The sequence below is a fragment of the Oncorhynchus gorbuscha genome, linkage group LG16, assembly GCF_021184085.1.
Source record: "Oncorhynchus gorbuscha isolate QuinsamMale2020 ecotype Even-year linkage group LG16, OgorEven_v1.0, whole genome shotgun sequence".
Taxonomy (NCBI): Eukaryota; Metazoa; Chordata; class Actinopteri; order Salmoniformes; family Salmonidae; genus Oncorhynchus; species Oncorhynchus gorbuscha.
The window spans coordinates 59,139,717-59,154,387 of NC_060188.1; the positions used below are offsets into that span (position 1 = coordinate 59,139,717).

At 43.5% G+C, this 14,671-nt stretch overlaps 1 protein-coding gene across 2 annotated transcripts in view; it reads right to left on the reverse strand.

Annotated features, from left to right (window-relative positions):
- Positions 1–1,386: 1,386 nt before the first annotated feature.
- LOC123999393 (E3 ubiquitin-protein ligase TRIM37-like) overlaps positions 1,387–14,671 on the reverse strand; it is a 34,435-nt gene continuing 21,150 nt past the window's right edge. For both annotated transcript variants that reach the window (XM_046305154.1, XM_046305155.1), the window contains 11 exons: positions 13,966–14,080; positions 13,516–13,713; positions 10,071–10,204; positions 8,374–8,456; positions 7,020–7,208; positions 6,566–6,862; positions 6,220–6,375; positions 5,891–6,080; positions 4,837–4,943; positions 4,172–4,318; positions 1,387–4,002 (listed from right to left, as the gene is read on the reverse strand). In XM_046305154.1, the coding sequence (XP_046161110.1) occupies positions 3,947–4,002; positions 4,172–4,318; positions 4,837–4,943; positions 5,891–6,080; positions 6,220–6,375; positions 6,566–6,862; positions 7,020–7,208; positions 8,374–8,456; positions 10,071–10,204; positions 13,516–13,713; positions 13,966–14,080 (1,672 nt within the window). In that variant the 3' untranslated portion in view covers positions 1,387–3,946. The remainder of the gene's footprint in view (positions 4,003–4,171; positions 4,319–4,836; positions 4,944–5,890; positions 6,081–6,219; positions 6,376–6,565; positions 6,863–7,019; positions 7,209–8,373; positions 8,457–10,070; positions 10,205–13,515; positions 13,714–13,965; positions 14,081–14,671) is intronic.

Below are 14,671 nucleotides of genomic sequence, written 5' to 3' on the forward strand. Positions count from 1 at the left end.
ACCGCCAGCCCATCCCTCGGGTCCAAGACATCATGGACAGTTTAGGTGGTAATTCCTGGTTCTCCCTCTTAGATCAGGGGAAAGCGTATCACCAGGGGTTCATCTCTGAAGAAAGCAGACCACTGACAGCATTTGTGACACCGTGGGGACTCTGAGTGGATACGTATGCCATTCGGCCTCATGAACACTCCTGCAGCTTTTCAGCGGTGTATGGAGGAGTGTTTGGAAGGGCTCCGGGATAACATCTGCATTCCTTATCTGGACGACACGCTAGCTTTCAGTAAAACATTCAACAGCCATGTGAATGATGTGCGAAAAGTTTTGCAGCGTCTCAGAGAGTATGGCATTAAACTCAAACCAAGTAAGTGTGATCTTTAAACCCCAGGTCCGTTATTTGGGCAGAATAGTATCTGCAGAGGGCAGCCGAGTTGACCCAGCCGATTTTGAGGCAGTAAGAACATTGAAAGAAATCAGACCAGAGACTGTGGGCCAGCTCAGAAAAATGCTTGGTTTACTAGGAGTGGCAGCTGCCTGTATGACCTCCTGAAAGCAGATTCAGAGAAATTACCTGACCACCCACAGAAAACAAAGTCATGTGGTGCCCTCAAACAAGCCAATCCTGTGGACTGACCAGCATCAACAGGCACTTGAACATATACATGTGATAATTATAAGAGTGAGAATATTTTTATTGTCAAACGGCAGTCAAGCATCGATCATCATGTCACCAGATATACCCTCGATATTTATTGGAAACGATCATCAAGCTCATCATCAATGCCGTGCACTTTTACCACCCTGTGAAATCCACCAATTTATTTCATCTGTAGCCTAATAAACTACGGTTTCCCGAGTGTTAGAGGGAGGCCCACACACACACCATTTCGTCACGATGTTTATTATAGCAACATTTGCGCATATAGGCATTCCCACCAACATTTCTCACGTAACTACATTCTACTAATACAAAAAGATCCCACCATGCCAGACGAACAAATTATCTATGGACAATTTATAAAATTGTAACGAAACTACTGGTTTCCATCACAGCCGTCGTGATTTGTTTATACAGTATGATGACTTAAGGCTACATGCATACAAACTGAGGATGGGAACGTGGTTACTGACTTCCAATAAAGCAGTTTCGGTGCTGTGAAATAAGCGGAAGCCTGACTGAAATGTTTAAGTAGCCCAAACTCAAATTAGTCCCAAATTGCTTGAGAAACGCTGTTTCTAAAATCATTGGGGAAAAAAGTTGCGTAAACCCTCATCTGCAATTGAGCTCTCATGCAGTGTGTGTTCAATAAAACAAAAAACACAAGATTTGTTATTCAGCCATTTGACAAGTATTTCCATATGTAGTTTACAAAAACAAACGTGTTCCAGTTCAAGAAACCAAACAATATTTTAATTTGTTCATGTCATATAAGTACAAAAAATGAATTTAAAAAAAGACATTCAACATAAATTCCCACTGCATTCTTGGACAATACAAAACAAACACTCAGACACAAGGAGAGCATGAACACTCAAAAACATCTAATCACCTTTCTAGTGCCTTTCCTCAGCCAGCCCACACACACACACACACACACACACACACACACACACACACACACACACACACACACCTCAAATCTGGGCAGTAACAGAAATGTGCAGTGTACACACACACACACACATCTCAAACCTGGGCAATAACAGAAATGTGCAGTGTATACACACACACACACACACCTCAAACCTGGGCAATAACAGAAATATGCAGTGTATACACACACACACAACACAGAAATCGATATAGACACAATAAGACCATATCAGGATGAGTCTCGAGCTGTATATACAAACACCCTTTCAAGGGCAAAAGAGGTTTTACGCATATTTTCCACACACTGCCTGTTCAACCCTATTAAAGCCATGTGATTCTAGGCACACGATGGAACATTAGGAAGATGTGCAGCTGTGGGTTTAGCATCAGGCATCCTATAGCTGACATAGGAAGATATTAACAGCATTAACCACTCAGGCATTTGGAAACATATTTCCTTATTAGTCAATGCACATTAGTATACTTTGAGACATCTTACATATCTCCCTTTCAAGGGATAGAAATGTTTACAGATTCGGTTTGGGTCACCACTTTATTCAAATTACGACTGTCAGTGTTCATTGTTCTCCAAAAAGCAACTACAGTTTCTATTATGATGTCCATGTGGACGCTAGTGTGGGACGCTAGTGTGGTCTTTAGATTAATTTTAAGGGTTGAAAGCAATAAAATGGCACTGTGTAAAGAAAAATGGTCCACGGTCACAGAGCAAAGCTAAACTTTAAGGCAGAAATGGCACCCTCTGATGGGCAAAAAGGAAAAACTTCAAAAGGTAATGGGTCCAATTACACACTTTAAAGAAAAATATTCACATCATTGTTGGGGAGTCTTTGTACAAAACAAACACTTATTTACACACGTCTCAGTCAAACAAATTTTTGCTAATAATTAACTCAAATAAAATGTATCTAGACCCAAGAAGATAGTCTTAAATGGATTCAAATGTTAAACTCTATGTTTGAACAGGGAAAGGAATCCACTGAGTTGCATCTCCTTCATAGAAGTCAAAACCAGTGAATTTGTATGGACCCATTTTTCTAAGTCAAGCAGAAAAGCTGAACTGGGAGGCGTTGCTCACACAGCACAGGGAAAGAGTGAAGATGGGAATTACAGTGTGGACACAAATGCTATCAGGGAAGAAAACGCAAAACAACACCTACACATGTGCCTATGTTACAGAGCTCATCTTGACAAGAGCTGCAGAAAACACTTCATGAAAGAAAGAACCCTGTATGTACAAATAATGTATGTCAGCTTTGATGTGCAATGAAGAGACAAGGTCAACGAGCACTTGAAGCCCAGACCGTCAATCAAGAATGGTTAATAATCAATTCAGTCAGAATCCACTCAATACTGTGAGCAAGAGTAATTTCCCTACTAAGACTTCACTCAATACCAATTCAAAATGTAGCCATCTTTTACACAGGCCAGAGGAGGCCGTACCATTGATCCACATTTCAATGTTTGTTTACACAGCAGCAATGTTTGTCTACACAGAAGGTTCTTGTTCTGAATGATTTACTGGGAAGAAAGCAACTCCAATCTAACAGGAGAAGTTGATGAAATACAGTAGTTTACATTGACAAGATTTACGCAGAGGGGACTTTGGGCAATTTGCCCTTGTGTTTCATCCCCGCCTTTCCTTCAGTTAACGTAAAGGGTTCTTAACACGTTTTAAGCCATGTTGATACAGGAATTAAGGTTGTAAATGTGTCCACTTCATTTCAAGGCATTTGTTTAGACTTAACCAGAATTGAGTGTTCATTACAGCACTGTGTGATACCTGCTTGACTGTGCTCCTCCACACAAATACATCAATAGCACCTCATTGAATCAGAAAGGGAGAGAGCTTTTGATGTTCTCTTTCTGTTGTGAAGCAGGTGCCCCATGCTTCTTTCTAAAAATTCACCTTAGCTCATAATGCCCAGACCAAAGCCCAATCTGAGTATGTAGACATTGCAAAAGTCAACCATGACCTCATTAGTTACATATTATAACTTCCTATTTTATTTAACACCGACAGGAATATATTTATCTCGCAAATATATTGTTCATCGCCCCATAAACTCATATTTCATAAAATGTACATTTAAATGAAAAGATGAATGAATGTGACCAAATATATTGTGACACATTTTGCAGTTAGTCATCATCATCAAGGTGCTTATTTAGTGAGTTGTAGCATTCGTAGTATTTGGGTTGTCAGTGACTAGAATGAGTGCATGCACGTGTCGACACAAATGCTCATGTGCATTAAAGTTATATACACTACGATCCAGTTCCCAAATGGCGATTGCCACTGTCTAGACCGGCTGTGGTGTCCAAATTGGAGGGGAATCACCTGTCTGTGGTCTCTACTGTGGTGAAGCTTAGGTCAGAGATCAACTGGTCTCCTGGGAGGAAAGAAGAAAATAATAATTTAATCATAGCAATAATTTCCTTCCAAGGAACTGGCAAGTTGATTTGAGGATAAATGTGTATGGAGAACGTGCAGAAATGAAACCCCACACTAGGGTATGCATGTTTTTGTGTGAGGGGGTTACAGCAGGTAACAATATTGACCTGCGCAGGGCAGTGCCGGGGTGTCGTAGCGACAATCTCCAGCCTCCAGGACCACCACCTCGTCCTCGTTCTCTGTGTCACAGTCGATCTCACTATCACTACTCATACCTGGCAGCAGTACCACCGTCCGCTTCTGGACAACATGACCTGACAGACAGAAAGAGGGACACACAAGATAAGGGAAAACAGAATGACAGGGAGAGACAGGAAAACAGAAAAGGGAGAGCACATAGGTAAACAGAAAGGGGGGGTCAAAAAGGAAAACAGCAGAAAGATGTAAAGGAAGAAAAAGGTCCAGAAACAGGGTGGGGGAGACAGAAATAACCTTATAGCAGAGTCTCACAGGTAAGGGGAACAGGTGTGCTCTTGGCACTGATGGTCTCATCTTGCACACCAGTGCCAAGTAGACACCCACTCGCTCTCTCTACAGACACGGACTCACCCCAGAGTTCATTAGGAGAAATGCTGGAGGAGAAACACATTTTAAAATATCCTTCTCAAAGAAGCTGTTAACTCTACCTGCAGTATGTAATTAGATTACAGTACATTCTATCAACTTAAGATGAAGAGTGGAGCTCAAGCCGTAGTGCCATCACAATCCTCCGTCGAGGAGGGTGGAGCTAGAAGTGGGGGAAGGGAGGAGTGTTAGAGCAGTGAGGGCTCACCTTCGTTGGGGCATGAAGAGGGTTCCTCTGCCAGGAAGAGCAGTGACTGGCGGATCTCAGCCGGCTCCGAGTCACAGTCCAGAGAGCTGTCCGTCAGCAGGCCGGCCCTGAGGGAGGGGAGGAGGAAGAGAGAGAAGGAGGGTGTCAGTTTACACAATTCCCTTCTCACAAAGCCTCCTGCACAATATCACCTCAGATAATCCCCGTGGCCACTGCCAAGACCTTTTCACACTGCTCCTAGAGTGGTCCATCAATTAATAAAAATGACCATCCACACAAATGCGAGACAGGAGGAAAGTAGATTTGCCACTTCTTTTAAGCACAAGCGAAATTGTATGATTTCAATAGACATTTTTCTTAAATTCTTTCTAAGCGATTGTTGAGATTTACGATTTGTATTCGTATCACCATTAGCTCTTAAAGACGCAGCGGCTTTTCTTCCTGGGGTCCACACAAAACTTACAGAACACTGATGGATAGGAACAGCAACATTTTCACCACTCTAGTAGCTGGTTTATTCCAAAGCTAAACAGTTATTTTAGAGAAAGCTGGCTCTCAAGGCCTTTGTGGTCCACTGGGAGGGTCAATTTGCAATACCAAATAGGGTGCCACAGAAATACCACTTAGCTACAACAGCAGCAGCACTTTATTTTCACTTATACAGCATTCTTTTAAAACCCAGCCAAGGTTGGCACAGTGAAGTAATAAAGAAACAGTAGCACAAAACAAATATGACGCCAACAAAAAAACAAATTGTTAAATTGGAGGCTTTGGCAGGGGCTAAACACTTGATAAAAGAATAATAACTAAAGCGTTGGTTTAAAACGATCCATTAAAAGATTGTGGAGCAAACAGAAATGTTGTATGAGGGAGTTTATATTCTCAACTGTCAAGTACACTTTTCAATTATCAAGCTCCATTCTCCAAGCACCTGGACTGTATGAAAAAATATTAGATATGGGAAAAATAAACAATAGAATTTCAATCCAGTCGCTTTGGATCTCCACAAATGCATAGGGGCTAGGGTTGGATTTAGGACAGGGTGTTAGTTTACCCCATGGTTTTGGTCCTGGGTCGTGCCATGGTGGCGGTGGAGATGCAGCTGAGGACCTCCAGAGCATACATGTCAGACCCGTAGAGCTGCTCCTGGTCGTGTTTGGAGCTGCAGGGTTTGTTTTCGGAGCAGGACGACGAGCTGCCCAGATAGGGAGGGGAGCTGTGGGTGCTGCGTGGCTTCAGGGCTCCTACAGTATGACACCGCACAGGGAAACACTGGTCAGTCAGAAGTCATCAGCTGACAATAATTTATTTGGGAACATAGGTAGATCCATGGTGGTCTAAACACTGATAACCCCGACACCTCTGCCTGGCTTTACTACTGACCCTCTGATCCGTTGGAGGTGCCCCTGGGAAAGAGGCTTTGGTCGCTGGACGACTCTCCACCGCTCTGGCCCCTCAGCTCCTTCTCAACTACGTCTGCAGCCCTCCTTAGGCCCAGCCTGCTCCCATCCTGCTTGGGAGATGAGGCCTTCTTCACTCCTGCCACACAAACCACAGCTAGATAAACATCTGATTGAGCAGTTGATAGCTCCCCAGCTGCCCATCTAGTCTTCAAAGAGTTTGACAGTAGAACGTGACGTAAAATGCTATCCGATTCCAAAGATTGTAGTCTGTGTGTATTATGTAGTGTGTGTGTGTGTGTGTGTATTATGTGTGTGGCACCTCTCACCAGAGCGACAATGTCTGGAGACCCCAGGTCCTTTCCCCATCAGATCTAGCTCTATGGGCTTCCTGCTGGGCCCTAGCTCTGAGTGGTAAGAGGGCCCCTGCTCCACCCCTGTGGCCCCGCCGGAGGGCCCTGCCTTGGTCTCCCCCCGTGCCTCCAGCTGACACTTGACATCCGTCATCTTACTGCGCACCTCGGCCATCTGTGCCTTGAGCCGAATCAGGACCCCAGAGTCTGGGGCTCCCCGCCTCACTGTCTGAGGCCTGCGTTCACCCCGCTCCTTCCTTGAGTGGACTTGGACTGGAGCGAGAGAGAGAAAAAAGGGAAGAGTGAAAAAAGGAGATGAAAAGATTAATTGTCTATTAGCGCTTATCCTAATGTCTGCCAGAGAGGGAGTGACTGTGCCTTAGCTTGGCTACCCTGTACAGAGTAGGAGGCTGTGAAAGACAGACCCTACCTGGGCTGTGCAGCAGGGAGGCAGGGGGTCTGGGTTGAAGGCCCCACAGTGACTCCACACTGCTGCGCTCCTTCAGATCCAGTAGCTGGATGAGGATGACGGGGTCAATTTCTAGCAAACTGTTGTTGCTGCCAGCGGAGGAGAGACCACCACTATGCCTCAGAGACCTGGCCCCGGGGTTAGAGCTTCCTGGGAGAGGGTTAGAGTGAGAAAGGTATGTTCAGAGGTACAATGGTGAGGAAACAGTTGCAAACTGAAAGGGGAGACCAAATGTGAGCTACACTGGATATGCTTCTATCTATCGAGTGTTGGAGGAGCAGCAAGGGGAGTCAATTGACACTTTGAATGAGTTTGGAAAAGGGCATATTGAATATTTGTGCAAAAGGAAATCTTTACCTAGGTTTAACACAGAGCGGAGCTCAATGGCTACTAAACAGCCCATGCTGCATCTCCATTTTAAGTTACAGACAAGAGAACTCCTGCACCAAGATTCAGTTCAACTCTCCAGCCATTTCACTGCAGTACTGAATGAGTCAGCCGGCGCACAGCTACGAGAGCAGCATAAAAATCATTAAGGGCTGCATACAATGAGCATTTCAAAAGGCGAGAGATTAGATTGGAAAAAAACGCTACTCTGTCTGAGGCAGTGAGAGTAATGGAGGCGGGGACGATAATCCACTTTGCAGCCAATGTTTAATGAATACATTTGAATTTGAATAACCTCCCTGGCTAACCGACTATTAGGCATTGGGGCATGCAATAATGGATATTTTCCTTTCGGAGGAGAGTCAGATATGAAGTAAAAGGGACTACCAACATGTCCAAGTTTAAGGGTGGCCCGCACTGAGTTGCTAAAGTTTAAATTAATTATCAAAGTACCGAAGAGTAACAGGACAAGGCTTAGATCTGCCAAAGAAAGGTGCATCCTAAACACTATGTAAATTAAAGTAAACTGACACATGGATTGTTATGCAGCCTTTCACACTCCCCTTTGGCTTAACACACACACACACACACACACACAGTTTAAACATTCCACATCAGCACCCATGACATCCTCTTTGAGCCCCATTACACACACACACACACACACACACACACACACACACACACACACACACACACACACACACACACACACACACACACACACACACACACACACGAGTTCTGATGATATAGATCAAAAAGAGGAGAGAAAAAAGGCGACGGAAAGAGAGACGTACAGACAGAAAGTATGAGAGGGAGAACGAGGCTGTGAGAGAACGGGATGGAGAGAAAAGAGGGGAGGGAGATGGAAAAACAGATGAGTAGAGAGAGAAAGAGATGGAGACAAAGGGGAGGAAGAGGTTACCTGCTGCTCCTGCCACAGCGGCAGGCAGTTCTCCCTCCTCCATATCCAGGTTCCTACTGAACTCCACGTCATTCTCCCCAGACCTGAGAACCAGAGACCATCAACTTCAGGACTGGGAACAACATTGCTACAATGTCACGGTCAAACGAACACTAAAACTTTAGCTGACAGCCAACACTAAAGCTGACTGAATGGCGAAACCATGCCAAGACCAGGAAAACAAGTATACCTATCATTTCAAATAGCCTCGATGGCATTTAAATTTGGTCAACTGAGTTTTAGTTGATTCAGTTTATCAATTGGTTTTATTGGCCGACTTATTGTTACAAGACAGCGAGATGTGACCATTTGGGGGACATGGAAATGTCGTTCCCTCCATGGACCTCTTTGGGTATAGAAACTGTGCACGTTCAAATCAACCCCACTTAAGGAAAATTGAGTTCCTTGGCCAATACTATAGGTTGGGAGACGGCATTAATGAGACAAATAATAAATCAGCATCCGCAAGACCTTGGCTGGACCAGCAACTCTTCAATGAGAAAGTGTGGGCATGTCCAGGACTCCCTAAATCACCGAGCAGTGTTCACTTACCAAAAAGCTTTTTAGGGTGATTAGACAGAAAGTGCTCTGTTGTCACAGACCAACTAGTAGCTCTACTGATGAAATTGATGGACACTGCAATGTTCTCTGTCGAATGGTACAGCTTAATGACAAGTCGTGCTGTTCTTTTAGCAGGGGCCAAACGGCCCCATGGGGATGTGCGTGCCCATTTGAGAGTGTGCAAGTAAGTGACTGACTTGTGTGCCTGTACATTGTGTGTTCGTATACATCAGTCTGTAAGCCTTCCCTGTACACATACATGCCTTTAGGTATGCCCCAGAGGACAACGGGAAACACAGCAGCCTTTGCCATTATATCAGCCCATAGCACAACATGAGTCAGAGATATCCAGCAGAGCTTTTCTCACTCGCCGCCACTCAGTGTATTTATAGACGTGGGAACGATGGAGCAACGCATCCCAGAGCATCTTGGAGGAGAAAAAGCCCTACCAGCATTACAGCTTTTGCGAGCGCGAGAGAGAAGTGCCTTGTGGGAGGAGAGGGGGATGGCACTTGACTATAGTTTCCCCCACAGGGCCTGAGAGGATCCTTGTTAAAAGCAAACATGGAGCACGAACATGGATTTAAATGTTTCAGGAGAGGCATGGAGATTGCACAATGTGTGTTCTCTATGTAATGTGTGTATGCATGCGTGTACAGGTCTGTATGAAGACATGGGAAGCCCTTCTGTGAGAGTGTATATGCATACGGTACATGTGTGATAATGTCTATGTAAGTGTGCGCTTGTGTGAGGAAGGAACTGATGAGCCTCGTGTTGGTGTTTTACACTCAGCCAACCAGGCAGTATGAGGAGCAATGATGACTCATGGACGGCTCATCTGGAGAGCTCACAATGAGGGGGTGGATGGGGGAGAGAGAACACTCCACTCTCAGCCTCTCTGGTTGCAGGGGTTTGAAAACACGTCGATGAGGTACGCATACACTAGTCATATAAAACACTTTTTCTAAGTAGCACAACCCGGATGGTGGAGAAGGGCAGAGGGAGTCTAACTTCATTGTACTGATAGGATGCAGAAAATATAATTTCCTTTCTGCATCCATCCCCCAAAAACAAGCAAGTTTCGGTAGGCCACTCACATGGTCTCTTCGTCGATGTCGTTCTCCTCTGTGTTGCTGGTTGCCGTGGAGCTGCCAGATGTGCTGCTGCCGTCCAGAGGGTTCACCTCATCCCCCGTCAGACAGTCCACCTCCAAATCCCCGTCAGACAGCTCCTGACCACACCGTTGGCACAACATTTACATAAGAGCCTCTTTGGACTGCTCTGTCAAGTTTTATCATCTGATACACCAATGAAACAGTCCATGCTCAAGGTCTACGTCAGATTGCTCATGATCACACTTCAACATTAATGCAACATTAGCACAATGTTCAGACAACACGTAGCTTGGAGCTCACCTCCTGACGCACCAAGCGTTTCCCCTCTACTGTGTCACATCTCCATCTTAAGACAACTTATGATACTGTACACTGAGGTCAGTGCTTAGGTATGGCAAGAGAAATTAAGTGTAATAAAAGGTGGAATGATTTATAAGTGTTTTTAAAAATCTAATTTAGTCCAGTAATATAGACTAATGATGCGCCATTTTTAAAATAACATTTTAATCTGAAACAAATATGAACCAAAATTATACATTTTGTGAAGTTCTGTGAAAGGGAGTAGGACACAGCGTTGAAAGAGATCGTCAGTTTCTTGGCAATTTCTCGCATGGAATAGCCTTAATTTCTCAGAACAAGAAAAACTGACGAGTTTCAGAAGTCTTTGTTTTTAGACATTTTGAGCCTGTAATCAAACCCCCAAACGCTGATGCTCCAGATACTCAACTAGTCTAAAGGCCAGTTTTACTGCATCTTTAATCATAAGTTTTCAGCTGTGCTAACATCTATTTGATGTTATTTTAATGGAGGGGAAAAAAGTGCTTTTGTTAAAAAACAAGGACATTTCTAAGTGACTCCAAACTTTTGAACGGTAGAATAGGGCGCTGGGCCACCACGAGCCAAAACAGCTTCAATGTGCCTTGGCATAGATTCTATAAATGGTCTGGAACTCTATTGGAAACATTCGACACCATTCCACAATAAATTAATTTGGTCTCAGGCGCCTCCCCAAACTCCCATTAGGGCTGGACAATATGGCCAAAATATATCACGGAATTTTATGTTTTTAATAATGAAAGCGTTACATTTGCTTCATAAGTAGTGCATAACCCAAGGGTGGCAACACATACAGTTGAAGTCAGAAGTTTACATACACCTTAGCCAAATACATTTAAACTCAGTTTTTCCAAAATTCCTGACATTTAATCCTAGTAAAAATTCAGTCTTAGGTCAGTTAGGAACACCACTTTTAATTTAAAAAAAAAGTGAAATGTCAGAATAATAGTAGAGAGAATGATTTATTTCATCACATTCTCAGTGGGTCAGAAGTTTTCATACACTCAATTAGTACTTGGTAGCATCGCCTTTAAATTGTTTAACTTGGGTCAAACTTTTCGGGTAGCCTTCAAGCTTCCCACAGTAAGTTGGGTGAATTTTGGCCCATTCCTCCTGACAGAGCTGGTGTAACTGAGTCAGGTTTCTAGGCCTCTTTGCTCGCACATGATTTTTCAGTTCTGCCCACAAATTTTCTATGGGATTGAGGTCATTTGTGATGGCCACTCCAATACCGTGACTTTGTTGTCCTTAAGCCATTTTGCCACAACTTTGGAAGTATGCTTGGGGTCATTGTCCATTTGGACCACCCATTTTCAGCCAAGCTTTAACTTCCTGACTGATGTCTTGAGATGTTGCTTCAATATATCCACATGATTTTCCTTCCTCATGATGTCATCTATTTTGTGCATAATGTCATCTATTTTGTGAAGTGCACAAGTCCCTCCTGCAGCAATGCACCCCAACAACATGATGCTGCCACCCCCGTGTTTTATAGTTGGGATGATGTTCTTCGGCTTGCAAGCCTCCCGCTTTCTCCTCCAAACATAACGATGGTCATTATGGCCAAACAGTTCTACTTTTGTTTCATCAGACCAGAGGACATTTCTCCAAAAAGTACCACCTTTGTCCTCATGTGCAGTTGCAAACCATAGTCTGTCTTTTTTAGGGGAGTTTTGGAGCAGTGGCTTCTTCCTTGCTGAGCTGCCTTTCAGGTTATATCGATATAGGACTCGTTTTACTGTGGATATAGATACTTTTGTACCCGTTTTCCTCCAGCATCTTCACAAGGTCCTTTGTTGCTGTTCTGGGATTGATTTGCAATTTTCGCACCAAAGTACGTTAATCTCTAGGAGACAGAACGCGTCTCCTTCCTGAGCGGTGTGATGGCTGCGTGGTCCCATGGTGTTTATACTTGCATACTATTGTTTGTACAGATGAATGTGGCACCTTCAGGCATTTGGAAATTGCTCCCAAGGAAGAACCAGACTTGTGGAGGTCTATAATATTTTTTCTGAAGTCTTAGTTGATTTCCCCCATGATGTCAAGCAAAGAGGCACCGAGTTTGAAGGTAGGCCTTGAAATACATCCACAGATACACCTCCAATTGACACAAATGATGTCAATTAGCCAATCAGAAGCTTCTAAAGCCATGACATAATTTTCTGGAATTTTCCAAGCCGTTTAAAGGCACAGTCAACTTAGTGTATCTAAACTTTCTGACCCACTGGAATTGTGATACAGTGAATTATAAGTGAAATAATCTGTCTGTAAACAATTATTGGAAAAATGACTTGTGTCATGCACAAAGTTGATGTCCTAACGTGACTTGCCAAAACTATAGTTTGTTAACAAGAACTTTGTGGAGTGGTTGAAAAACGAGTTAATGACTCCAACCTAAGTGTATGTAAACTTCCAACTTCAACCGTACATTCTAAGTGATTTCAATGGGTCTATCTCCATTCTGATTATTTTATAATGTTGTCAACATTGATCAATTTCTGCATTAACTGCACTAATTTGAGAATTTCCACACTGCCACATAGGGTTGTTCGATATGGGCAAACAACCTAGGCCTGATCTTTCACCAAATGTTGCAATTGCGATTTGACTTGCGATTTAGAGCAAAACACTTGGACTCACTGTTGGAATTACGGAAACAGAATGTTTATTCTAATTCTATACTAGTGGGCACTTTGAATACAATGTTGTTGACATGACAACGAATGAAAATGCCAGGAAGGAGTTATTGTGACAGGGTAGGAAACAAAATGTTGACAAGTGTTTCCAAGGGGACCCTATTATCTCTTAGCTACTTCATTTAGATAACATATTTATGCTTTGCATATTCCTCTTTTATTTAGAAGATACTGTTTCAAACAATATTTAAGTCTACAGCCTGATAATACCAGTGATGGTGTATAGCGAATTACATTTGCTCTGACTAAGTGCATTTATTAGCTAGCTAGCTTTAAATCAGTATAATCATATGGTAGTGTGTGCACCATCTTGAACCAAAAACATGAACCAATACAGTGATCCTCGGTGGTCCTCATTAATATGATTATAAAGCGCTAATGTCTGAGTTACTCACATTGGAGTCATCGTGCTGAGTCTTCTCTTCCTCCTCCTCCTCCTCTTCCTCTTTGGTGTCAGTGGTCTGGCAGCTGCCCTCAGCCACGGGGCCTTTCCCTGAGCGTGAGTCTCTCTCCGAGGTCGAGGGGCCCAGGCGCCGGTTAGGAGGGGACGAGCTGCGAGACTGCTGCCTACAGATCAGCTCAATGGCCAGCCTCTGAAAACGGGTGGACATAATATGCAATGACAAGACAAACATTTAAGCTAAGATTCATTTATGATCTAAGCAAACTCGGTCCTGGGGTTCCCCCTGGGTGCACGTTTTGTTTTTTGGACCTAGCACTGCAAAGCAGATTCAAATAATCAAAGCTTGACGAGTTTGTTATTTGAATCAGTTGTGTAGTGCTAGGGAAAAATCCAAAACATGGACCCAGGACCTAATATGGTAAACCCTGATCTAAGCCCCCACCTCTTTGAGATTGTTGATCTGCTGGATGTAGCTGGACTGGGCTGACTCCAGCTGGCTGATGTACCAGTATTGGTCTCTGCACTTCTGGAAGAAGGTGGGCGAACGCACCTGGTACCTGTTGAGGATAGAGACAGTAACCTTGGCAGTCGAACAAGACATCAATGAACCCGGAATCAGAGCTGATAAAGACATGGCACCTTTCTGTCTAATGTGTAGTAGTGGTAACTCACCTGCAGTGATTTTTTTTAATTTTTACGAGAAAAATCAAGTCAAGAACTATGTGGGAGGCGGGGCCAAAGCAGAAACGTGACAATTAACTACAATGACCATAATCCATTGCGCCTGTTCTTTCCAGCACAGACAGAGATGGATGCACTTTTACGCCTGTTACGTTAGATACACGGACCGCGTGAGAGAGGAATGACGAGAGAGAGGGATAAGGAACACATTCAACGACAGTTTGTGAATGTGTGTCTTATCTACTTTGAAGAACTAGTAAAATTATTGTGTCAGACAGCTCTGCAGCATGTTTAGGCAGACTAGCCTAGCTAAATATGATGAGTAAAGACAATATGGGGAGCACAGAGATAACGTTGTCTGATTGACTGCTTCTGCCTGAGCAGAGATGAGATGAGATGACGACTAAGGAATGAAAAATAATAGTCATCAAATAAACAGTAATATACACAACTGAAATATTTTATTT